The 12141-nt window shown below is 41.5% G+C and overlaps 1 protein-coding gene and 1 long non-coding RNA gene across 2 annotated transcripts; one reads left to right on the top strand and one right to left on the bottom strand.

Annotated features, from left to right (window-relative positions):
* Positions 1-1695: 1695 nt before the first annotated feature.
* On the bottom strand, positions 1696-3185 carry gemin6 (gem (nuclear organelle) associated protein 6). The gene is made up of 2 exons (XM_049571704.1): positions 2858-3185; positions 1696-2289 (listed from the first exon to the last, which is right to left on the bottom strand). The coding sequence occupies exons 1-2, from the start codon at positions 2986-2988 to the stop codon at positions 1896-1898; spliced, it is 525 nt and encodes a 174-aa protein (XP_049427661.1). The 5' UTR covers positions 2989-3185; the 3' UTR covers positions 1696-1895.
* A 310-nt stretch (positions 3186-3495) lies between these two features.
* On the top strand, positions 3496-6168 carry LOC125885892 (uncharacterized). Its single transcript, XR_007448950.1, has 3 exons — positions 3496-3658; positions 4298-4360; positions 5573-6168. It is a non-coding gene; the product is annotated as an uncharacterized LOC125885892 (long non-coding RNA).
* The last annotated feature ends 5973 nt before the right edge of the window (positions 6169-12141 follow it).

Here is a 12141-nt window from a genome sequence, read left to right as displayed (position 1 = left end):
AAGTGATGTGAGAGCAACAGGCCTAAACTCAGTCAGTTTCCCAGGATTTTTTGTTTTGGGGATTGGAATTATTATTGATCTCTTCCAGACTGAAGGAAGCTGACAGTGACTGGCACACATCTGAAAGAGTGTAGAAAAAACTCCGAGCTGGTTGGCACAGGACCTCGGTGTGCGCCCACAGACAGCATCAGGGCCAGCAGCCTTCCTTATGTTGCTTTTCTTAAACAAAGTTGTAACCTGATCTTTGCAGATCACAAAATCATTCTGGGGTACAAGAGAATCTTTCAACATAGAAACATTCTGAGACATGTTAACTTTAAGTTTTGACTTTGAGTCTTAACTTTACGTCTTAACTTTGAGTTTTAACTTTACGTAGTACTTTACATAGTCTCCAAAAATCCTGTGGGAAACACTGGGGCTGCCTCCGAAAGGCCCACTGGCATACTGCATACTACTACTACGTATTACCACTAGATAGCCTACTACTCCTACCTACTAAACAAGTTGGGTACATTCAGACATACTAAAAGATTGGTGGGAAAACACTCCATCTGCTGGCAGAGCAGAGGTACTGCACCAAAATGAGAACACACCTGTGACTATTGAAATTGCCCAAAAATGAAGCTGGCCACTCTTTACCCACCAGCAACATGTCTGCAAGCTCTCTCATGCTTCTCAACATGCAAAATGCGAGGCGTCTGTGAGCTTAATTCACTGCCACAGTAAGCAATGACATGACATGCCACACTCAAAAACTTAACCTTTGCACTTTAAAGATCCTTTATATTGTTTTTGAAATAATCCAACCTGTTATGGTGATGACAACCATCATCACTTCTCATAAGTGTCACAACGCTGACATCAAGTGTCAATCAAGTGATTAGTTCATTGAATATCAATATGTAGATGCAGCATTTCCACCAGCACATTGTGTCATGTGTGTAGGCTGAGTCACTTTGAACACCTGTCACCTCACACAGCACAATGACATCCAATAAAACTGCTCTGCCATGATGTACTGTCATTATGCCAAACTTAATCATCATTTGTTTTAACAGTACTAGTATTTATTATTATCATTACTTGTTTGATTATTGTTGTTTGTTGTTGTCTTTTGAATGTCAAACGAATGTGAATGTCCAATATCAAACTAACTTAATACCGGTATAAAACAGACCGCTTTGTTCATAATCGTAATAGCAGAAATACATTTTTGACCAATGAAAACTGTGTGTGTTGATAATTGTACCTATATATATATATATAACCTATATATATATATATATATATATATATATATATATATAGCCGGCGGATGCCGTTGCTCCGCCATGATGTTTTGAATCTTGCCGGGCAGCGATCACGCTGCATTTAAATAGGAGACTGATGATGGCAGTAACATGCCATGCAACGTCTACAATGAAGAAGAAGACGAAGAAGAAGCCCGTGGTACATTTTGGGTAAGTAGTAGCCCTGTAGTATGCTCTGCCATCATACTACAATGTAGGCGTGTTTAGTAGGGGTGGTAGCACACTACTCCTCCCTACTACGGTTTCGGACATACTACATACTAATTTGGTCTACTACAATCCATACTACTTGGCCTTTCGGACGCAGCCCGTGCCTCCTTTCATATTTAATGGGGGGGGGGGTCTCGAAAAAACCCAGGAGACATACAACACAACACTCAGAAAATCAATGAGTCAATAATTTATTGATTGATCGATGAAGATCTGACACAGATCTGATCAGGCTTAAATATTAAACAATTACTGATTCAATAGTTGAATTTGTTTCTCATCTTCGTCAGACTGATGACATCAGCAGGCAAAGGGGCGGCGCTTTCACCCACAGTGATTCTTATTGGACTGCAGCAGCTGATCTCAGACCAGCTGTCAGTCACAGCTGCTGCTGTGCTCCAGTCGGGGTTCAGTCTGGATCAGACTCTGGATCAGTTTCTGGATGCGGTCCAGGATGATCTGGTTGGAGCTGCAGCAGTTTTCAGGTCCGTAGGGGGCCGTGATGGTGAGGACCCCCGCCACCCTAAGCTCCTCCCCCTCCTCCACTACCGGGATCCAGTTCTTCTCCAGCCACCTCCGGACACCCCCCCTCCTCCTCCTCAGCTCCTCCGGGTCCAGCCTGGGGGTCTTCAAGGGAAGGAAGGAGACGCAGAGACGCTCTGTGGTCTCCTCATTGGCCTCCTGCAGGACCTCCACCTCCTCCACGGCGTGACCCATCACCACCTGCACCGATACCCCGCCCTCCTCCCTGAAGTTCACCAGGACCAGACTGCAACACAGTGTCAGACCAGATATAGACTAGATCGTCATAGAGACTCTGGGATCATCTTGATCAGTCATCAATACACACACCTGGATCAATAATCAGTCATCAATACACACACCTGGATCAATAATCAGTCATCAATACACACACCTGGATCAATAATCAATCATCAATACACACACCTGGATCAATAATCAATCATCAATACACACACCTGGATCAATAATCAATCATCAATACACACACCTGGATCAATAATCAATCATCAATACACACACCTGGATCAATATATCGAGTTTTTATCAATCACACGTGTAAACACTGATGTCACATCTGTACAGGTGAGCTGCTTCCTTCTTGTCTCTAACTGGCTGACTCTTCTCTGACTCACAGGTTCCCTCAGAACAGTCAGGACCTTAGCCCCGCCCCCGCCCCGTGGTACATAACGAACAGTCCCTAACACACTCACAGACACGGGGCTGGATGTCTCTGTGTAACGGGTTGAAATGTCCACGTGACCACACATCCCGGTATCATGGACAAACTAATAAAATTACGTCATGTCGGTTACCTGGCGGACACCGGGTCCACGGTGAGCAGCCAGCCGCAGTGCTCTTCATCTGTTCCCACCTTCACCTTCACCTGTGTGTTGACGTAACGGATCCACTGCAGCGGACCTAGCAGAGACCAGCCGCTCTGCATCCTCACAGATCAATATCAAACCAATAACCAATACCACGCCCGACTTCTGACTGCTGCCTTCGCGATCTTTAAAATCCTCCGGAGGAAACACGAGTCCGAAACTAAGGTTCCGCTTCCGCTCAGTTGTTCACAGCGAGCTACAAAACAACTTTATTTATAACTTTGATGAATACAAAATACATACAAAAATAAATTAAACCGATAAATAAAAGTTCGAAAAGAATCATCGTTATATAAAAAATATAAAATATACAAAACGGAAGTTTAAAAATTAAACAAAAAGTAAAAATACAATAATCACGAGAACAAATAAAATCCAAAACATGACAAAAAGAATATGAAGTTTAACCGCAGTCATACGTTTACGTCATCCCAAAATTGAATCAATAAAAACAATCTGCAGCAGCAAATTGGCTCGTTAAAAAAGGGGGAAAAATGAGCGGAAGCAGCTTGACAAATTACGTCACTTCCGCCGCTGCGAGCAGCTGAGTTACACTGAGCCAGAGCCCTTGAATAGAGAGTCGCGTCATCTCCATTCACTCTAATGGGCCATTTTTTCACAGCAATGGCGGATCGCGGAGCCTCTCAGTAGTTCCCGGAAGTAAGCGGCACATGCTAGCAGCCATTGGAGTTACAGCAGAAAAGACCGGCTGTGTTGTACTTCTAACGGGTAAGATGTCCGAAGACTCAAATCTTACATTATCAGCACAACTTATCTAAATTAACATGTGCATTAAAGCTTGTTGGTGGATTATCTCCCATTAAATTAGTAGATTTATGTAATGTTAAAAGATAACAGATTAGGCTAGGACACTGTACATACTGTAACGTTACACACCATACAGGTAATGCTAACCATGAACAGCCTGTTAGTTTTAAATTGTCTTCTCCTAAACCATTTGATCTAACATTGGGAAGTTAGAGTGCCTCCAGTCCTGATTTTTTGCGATTACTGAATATTAGCTCAGTTAAATATGACATTGCTGCGTGATTGTTGAGTGGAGGAGGTGAAATTAAACAAAAACGTAACTTATGGTCTGTTTTTTAGGCTTTGTGATTCTGTTGAGTATACCTGTCTATAATATGTTACAGCTCAGCTGATATTACATTGATAGAGAAGTGAGAGGGAAGTTTGAGGACCTGAATGAGATCTAAAACACAAGATAAGTAATTTTGATAAATGAAACATACCAGGCTAAATGGGGAATTATTCTAAATACCAAATGTATGTATATATTACTGTGTTATACATATGATCATGCAAAACAGTATTAGATATGTAATCTTGTATGTTTGTAACCTGCTGTAGGAGCACTGGGTGGTGGTGGAGCAGTGATGCTGCAGGACCACTGTGTGAGAGAGGACGCTGCAGGTAAGTGCTGAGTTGATCTTGGTGAGACATAAAACTTAACAAGGTGTGTTTCAAGTAGTTCCAGAGATAAGGAATCATACTTAATATGTATTATACTGCATTTTATATTAATTATATAAGTAATTATATTGAATATAATATATGATATACAGTGTTGGGCAAGTTACTTTGAAAATGTAATACATTGCATATTCCCAGTTACCGTCATTATAATATTATAATATTAGTAGGCATTATAAAATAGAAGAGGGTCATGTTGTTTCATAGCAGCTAAGTAAAGCAGAGTTTTAATTACAGTTCATTAACTTACAAATCCAGTAGTGGGCGATATTGTATAGTCTAATGAAGGCTCTCCTCTGGAGTGCAGATCTGACCGATTCAGGCATTCACGTGCAGTGGTTACAACTTTGTATTAAAATCCCCTGCTTATATAAATAACAGTGTGATGATATTAAAGAATTAAATAGCCTAGACCTTTTCAAATAAAGAGATAACTGTGGACATAGGGACGACCAGGCACAGAATCAAAGTCTGATAACTTATGAGATAGGGATGAATATTTGAGAGCCAGTCATATGAAACACAGTAGGCAAATGCTGAGGTTAGCACAACAAAAGCAAATTGGCTTGCCAGTCAGTCACTATGACAAGTGCAAATTTATACACCAGAGCTGGTAGAGCCACCTGCTGGTTTCCAGTGTGCTGATCAGTTACAACAGCACTCAACACTGAAATATAAGTAAACATTTTAAGGAATTATACTGCAGTGATGCCGCGTGCCTCATGTCAGGAGTGCTGCAGGATGAGGACCATTCATGTTACAGTTCAGGAGTGGCAATAACAATGATGTTACAGGTCCAGGGGTGCATTGTGGTGCAGGGGCGCTCACAGCATGATGCACAAAGATGGTGGGAATTAAATCTGCTCTAAGCTTTGTCTTGCCCTTTTTGGTCTTGGCAAACTGGTCTGCACCAAAATGTGCCTGCAGTGACTTCCCACACACAACTCACTTTTGTCTACCCACAGACATATCCCACAGTGGTTGAATGCACACAGTATTCGGGAACACTTTATACATGAGACAACTTCAAACAAATGCAATTAAAACTGATGCCACTTGTCATACTTGTGCCTTATCTCACAAGGCAACGTCAGACCCAGGCATATATACGTGTGCCTAACCATTTCTCCTCTTTCTTTTTTTCTCTTTCAGCACAAGAACAACAGGGGGATGCAATGGAGCCTGAACTCACCCTGCAATGAAACAACCCCCTTACCCTGAGTCTCAGCTCCCTGGGTTTTGCAAGCCTTTCTCTGTTCCTTATTTTTAATAAACCAAACACTGAGCTTCCCAATAGTGTGGTATTTGTTTGTGGAAATGTGCTAATGCAGTATTTGAGAATGATAACCTTACATATTTTTGTTGTTGTAGTCTGTAGTGAGTCTCAGGTTACTCCTGCTGACTTAGGCCAAAAAAAAAATTCTCATCTCTGTGTCAATGAAGAAATTGTGCATGTGTACCTCTCTCTCTAAACGAGTGGAACATCCCCACACAGCACCATGGTGGAGACTGTACAAGAGGACAACACAGAAGGAAGGGCACAGACAAACTGCTTAACATCCAAGTCACGTTTCTGAGTTTATTAAAAATGAATTTGTTATAGTAAATAAGTACATAGTAAAAAGACAAAGATACATAAAATATACGTATGTGTACTGTGTATTGTTTTTCTCTATAGCTGATGTAAGGTGAATTACTCCTGTGTGTGATCAATAAAGTTCTTATCTTAGCCATCTGAGAAGATCAAACACATTGTTTTTGTTGCCTAACTGTTTCCCAAGTATATTAGTGTGTGTGTGAATGAAGAAAAGGCACTTTATGAAATTAAGTCCATTCACTTGTATTAGTTTACAGCACAGCCTTGCCACATCCAATATGGTGGCGACGTTGACGTACGGCTCAGCGTTCAATGTGGCGTCTATGTATATATATGTCTATGGTGCGGACTCTTCAGGGCTGTGTGAAGATGGCTGAATCCAAATGTCCACCCTCTGGACCCGAGCACTGAGCCCTCGCGGATTTCAGCTGAACGTAGTGTGACGTGTATACCGTCATCATGTAAAGTCTGCGAGGGCAGACACTACAGGCGGCTAATAGACAGCCCTCCAGACTGTTTTACTCGTTGCCGTGGGAACGTTCAACTATCGCTGCTGTCATATTTATATATGTGTCACATACGTTGATTAACAGTGCTGAACTAATCTGTTCCTGCAGATAACAAGATATAAATCCCATGTAGAGCCTTTGTGTGACTGAACCAAATATATTAATACATTTCTAAGCTATATATCAACATATATAACACGTATAACATCACAACATGTAACATATAGGCTAACATATAGCCTATCATATAACATATCATATACAACAAAATATACCATATATCATACAACACATATAACACAAGACTTGCAGTTTAACTGACGAGGAGTGGTCATTACGCGTGACTATTACGCACGGTTGTGACGGAGCGGCTCGTAGCTATGGGTACCTGTCTGTAGGCTCTCCACCTGTCAGTGAGACAAACATGAAAGACGTGCAGTCTAACCGACGAGGAGCGGTCATTACGCGTGACTATTACGCACGGTTCTGAGGTGCGCAGCAGCAGATCTCACAGCACACTGTTTATAAACCAGTTTACCAGTTTAATTGCGGGAAATGTTTAGTTGTTAAGCAATTTCTCATGAGTATAGACACTCACTGTATATCCACTTTTCTACATGTGGCTGCTGCTGGCTTGAGTCTTGACTCTTTTGTTATCAATAACTTGCAATGCTGAAATAAATGTTTAAAGTCCAAAAAAAGTAAGTCACCAGAGAGAAGGATCCATTCCACACACCTGAGCCAGAGAAAAAGTGGGAGAGAAGGAGAGAGCTCGAGTTTCTGTCTTTGATGAACGAAGCCTTATTGTTTTGCTACTATTAAACAATGAGAGACATATTTTCTCCGTTTACTTAATAGCATAAATATTCACACTACTGCGCACGGAGAGACAGAGACCTGCTCTGCTCCAGACACACTCAGCACCTTGGACAGCACGGCGCACCTGACTGTTGTCGATGTGTACATGTTAATTTGATTTCAATCATTTTGTTTTAAATCTGGACATGTGCAGGTGGACTCAGCCAGTGCTAAGAAAGGTCCTATGCCTGCCTGTTGGAGAGATAGAGAGAAGATTAAAACGTCAAATTGTGGTAAAAGATGCTGTATAAAAGACAGGCTACAACTTTTTTTCCTTGTCCCCCCCTGGAATTATTCTCTAAAATTTTACTGTTTATTGTCCCCCCCAACTATGAAATGGGATTTTCGCCCCTGATTGAGCCCATAATTGAGAAATTCCAGTGTTACAGCAGTCAAGGGGAAAGAATCAGATTAAAGATTTCAAAATTTCAACTTAAAAACTCAAAACTTAAAAAACTAGGCATGCAAAATAAGTACAAAAATACAAGAACCGGTGATAAATAACAATAACAACAACAACAACAACAACAATAATAATAATAATAATAATAATGACAAGGGGATAATAATGAGCAGCAGTGAATGAAAATGAGCAGTAGCTAAAGGGAGCACATCTAGTGCAAGTGATTGTATGTGCAAAACAGCAGACAGCTGACAGCTGTGGTGTCCATAAAGTGTCCATAGTGTCAATAAAGTGTCCATGGTGTCCCTAAAGTTTCCATGGTGTCCCTAAAGTGTCCATGGTGCCAGTTTACTGTGAGCAGTACTGGTTATGTAGCCTGACAGCAGCAGCAGGAAGGACCTGCGATAGCGTTCCTTCACACACTTTGGGTGAATCAGTCTATCGCTGAAGGAGCTCTCCAGAGCTTTTATCTCCTCCTGCAGAGGATGGGAGTCATTAGTCGTCAGAGATGACAGCTTGGCTGTCGTCCTCCTTTCTCCCACCACCTGCACAGAGTCCAGAGAGCATCCCAGGACAGAGCTGGCCTTCTTGATCAGCTTGTCCAGTCTCTTCCTATCTGCAGCCGAGACGCTGCTGCCCCAGAAAGACCACTCCGTAAAAGATGGCTGATGCCACCACAGTGTCAAAGAAGGTCTTCAGGAGCGCCCCTGCACTCCAAAAAACCTGAGCCGCCTCAGCAGGTAGAGTCTGCTTTGGCCTTTGGCCAGTTGCTTTAACGCTGCTTTTACGTCTACTTCAAGTCATAACCCACACTGGTTCTGTTTAAGCACCTATAGCTCTCCTCCTTTCTACGACTTTCTCGCTAATCTCTTAGCTGTTGTTTGCACGCTCTTAGCCTTGTTAGCTACATTAGCTTAGCCATGGCTTCTCCCTCTGCTCTTTCTTGCCCGGTGTGTCAAATGTTCAGTTATGCCTCCGACAGTGGTAATTGTAACAAGTGTAGCTTATTTGCTGCGTTGGAGGCGAGGCTTAGTGAATTAGAAGCGCGGCTCCGCACCATGGAAAACCATTCAGTAGCTGCGGTAGTTAGCCAGCCCCCTGTAGCCGGTGCGGAGCCACATAGCATAGCCTTAGCCTCTGCTAACTGTCCTCCGGTAACTCCCGTTCAGCCGGGAGGTTGGGTTACGGTTCGCCAGAAGCACAGCTCCAAGCCGAAGCCCACGGCTCACCACCAGCCTGTTCACGTTTCCAACCGCTTTTCCCCACTCAGCGACACACCCGCTGAGGATAAAACTCTGGTTATTGGCAGCTCTATTCTGAGAAACATGAAGTTAGCAACACCAGCGGCCATAGTCAAATGTATCCCTGGGGCCAGAGCGGGCGACATTGAATCAAATTTAAAGCTGCTGGCTAAAGCTAAACGTAGATTCAGTAAGATTGTTATTCACGTCGGCGGCAATGACACCCGGTTACGCCAATCGGAGGTCACTAAAATTAATATTGCTTTGGTGTGTGAATACGCAAAAACGATGTCGGACTCCGTAGTTTTCTCTGGACCCCTCCCACATCTGACCACTGATGACAGTGGAAACTGAAAACCTGGTCTTATTAGGAGAGACGGCATTCATCCCACTTTGGATGGAGCTGCTCTCATTTCTAGGAACCTGACAAACTTTATTAGTAATTTAAATCCCTGACAACCCAGAGTTGAGACCAGGACTCAGAGACGCAGTCCTAAACGCCTCTCTGAGCTTCTAGTTCAGTTACCCAGCCATAGTTTTAATAGTTTTATACAAACGGTGTCTGTCCCCCGACCGCCTAAATTATCTAAATCTAAAATTAAACAAAGAGGAGTTGTGCATAACAACCTCATAAAAATTAAAACCTCTTCTGTGACAGAAAGACAAAACAGGAGAATTAAATGCGGACTGTTAAATATCAGGTCTCTATCGTCTAAAGCAGTGTTAGTAAAAAAATTAATATCAGATAATCATATTGATTTACTCAGTCTCACTGAAACCTGGCTGTGTCCAGATGAATATGTTAGTCTAAATGAGTCCACTCCTCCCAGTCATAGTAATACCCACATTCCTCGAGGCAGCGGCCGAGGAGGGGGAGTTGCAGCCATTTTTAACTCTAGTCTGTTAATCAGTCCTAAACCTAAACTAGATTATAATTCATTTGAAAGCCTCGTTCTTAGTCTTTTACATCTGACCTGGAAAACATCGCAGCCACTTTTATTCGTTATAGTGTACCGTGCTCCTGGCCAGTATTCTGAATTTGTATCTGAATTCTCAGAGTTTTTATCCAGTTTAGTTCTTAAATCAGATAAAGTTATTATTGTAGGCGATTTTAACATTCATGTCGACGTTGATAATGACTCCCTGGCTACCGCGTTTATCTCATTATTAGACTCCATTGGCTTCAGTCAGGGTGTACATGAACCTACTCACTGTTTTAACCATACCCTCGATCTAGTTCTGACGTATGGAATTGAAATTGATAACCTAAAAGTCTTTCCACAGAATCCCTCGCTATCGGATCATTATCTGATTACTTTTGATTTCTTTTACACGATTACACGCCACTCAGCAACAGTTACTATACTAGATGTTTATCAGATAGTGCTGTCGCAAAACTTAAGGAAAAGATTACTTCGTTGTTAAATTCAATACCAATACCTTCAGTAACAGAGGTTCCGACTTTAACCTCTCCCGAATTGATCATTTTGTTGATAGCACCGTAGGCTCGCTACTTAACAACGCCGACTCTGTAGCTCCTCTTAAAAAGAAGTTAAAAAAGAAAGGTCGCTCCTTGGTATAACTGTCAAACCTGTAAGTTAAAACAAATATCGCGAAAATTTGAAAGGAATTGGCGATTAACCAAACTGGAAGAATCTCGTTTAATCTGGACAGACAGTCTCAAAACTTATAAGAGGGGCCTCCATGCCAGAGCAAACTATTACTCAGCTCTAATAGAAGACAATAAGAACAACCCCAGGTTTCTTTTCAGCACTGTAGCCAGGCTGACTGAGAGTCAAAGCTCTATTGAGCCTTGTATTCCTTTAGCCCTTAGCAGTAATGATTTTATGAGCTTTTTTAATGACAAAATTCTAACTATTAGAGGCAAAATTCATGACCTCCTGCCCCCAGATAGTACCTATCTAACCTCAAACACAGCTGTAAAACCTAAAATATATTTAGATTGCTTCTCCCCAATTTCTCTTCAAGAATTGACTGCAGTGATTTCTTCATCCAAATCATCAACGTGTCTCTTAGACCCCATCCCAACTAGGCTACTTAAGGAGGTCTTTCCTTTAGTTAACACTCATATATTAGATATGATCAATATATCCTTATTAACAGGCTATGTACCACAGTCTTTTAAGATAGCTGTAATTAAACCTCTACTAAAAAGCTCACCCTGGATCCAGAGGTGTTAGCCAATTATAGACCAATATCTAATCTTCCCTTTATGTCAAAGATCCTTGAGAAAGTAGTCGCAGACCAGCTGTGTGATTTTCTCCAGGATAATAATTTATTTGAGGAATTTCAGTCAGGATTTAGAGTGCATCATAGTACTGAGACAGCTCTAGTTAAAATTACAAATGACCTTCTGATTGCTTCAGACAAAGGACTCGTCTCTGTACTTGTTTTATTAGATCTTAGTGCAGCGTTTGACACAATTGACCATCAAATTCTACTGCAGAGACTGGATCACTTAATTGGCTTAAAAGGTTCTGCACTAAGCTGGTTTAAATCTTATTTATCTGATCGTTTTCAATTTGTTGACGTTCGCAATGAACCATCCTTACGTACTAAAGTTCCGCAAGGTTCTGTGCTCGGACCAACACTATTTACTCTATATATGCTTCCTTTAGGTAACATCATTAGAAATCACTCTGTATATTTCCATTGTTATGCGGATGATACACAGTTGTATTTATCGATGAAGCCAGAAGAAAGTAATCAATTAACTAAACTCCATAATTGCCTTAAAGACATAAAAACTTGGATGAGCACCAATTTCCTGATGATAAATTCAGACAAAACTGAAGTTATTGTTCTTAGCCCCAAACAACTCAGAGACTCTTTATCTGATGACATAGTTTCTCTAGATGGCATTGCTCTGGCTCCTGCCACTACCGTAAGAAACCTCGGAGTAACATTTGATCAAGATTTGTCTTTTAATTCTCATTTAAAACAAACCTCATGGACTGCATTTTTTCATCTGCGTAATATTGCGAAAATTAGGCCTATCCTGACCCGAAAAGATGCAGAAAAATTGGTCCATGCTTTTGTTACCTCTAGGCTGGATTACTGTAACTCTCTATTATCAGGTAGCTCTAGTAAGT

The sequence above is a fragment of the Epinephelus fuscoguttatus genome, linkage group LG3 (genome assembly GCF_011397635.1).
Source record: "Epinephelus fuscoguttatus linkage group LG3, E.fuscoguttatus.final_Chr_v1".
NCBI lineage: Eukaryota > Metazoa > Chordata > Actinopteri > Perciformes > Serranidae > Epinephelus > Epinephelus fuscoguttatus.
Note: the sequence above shows the minus strand (reverse complement) of the source record. Positions and strands in the feature narration are given on the sequence as shown.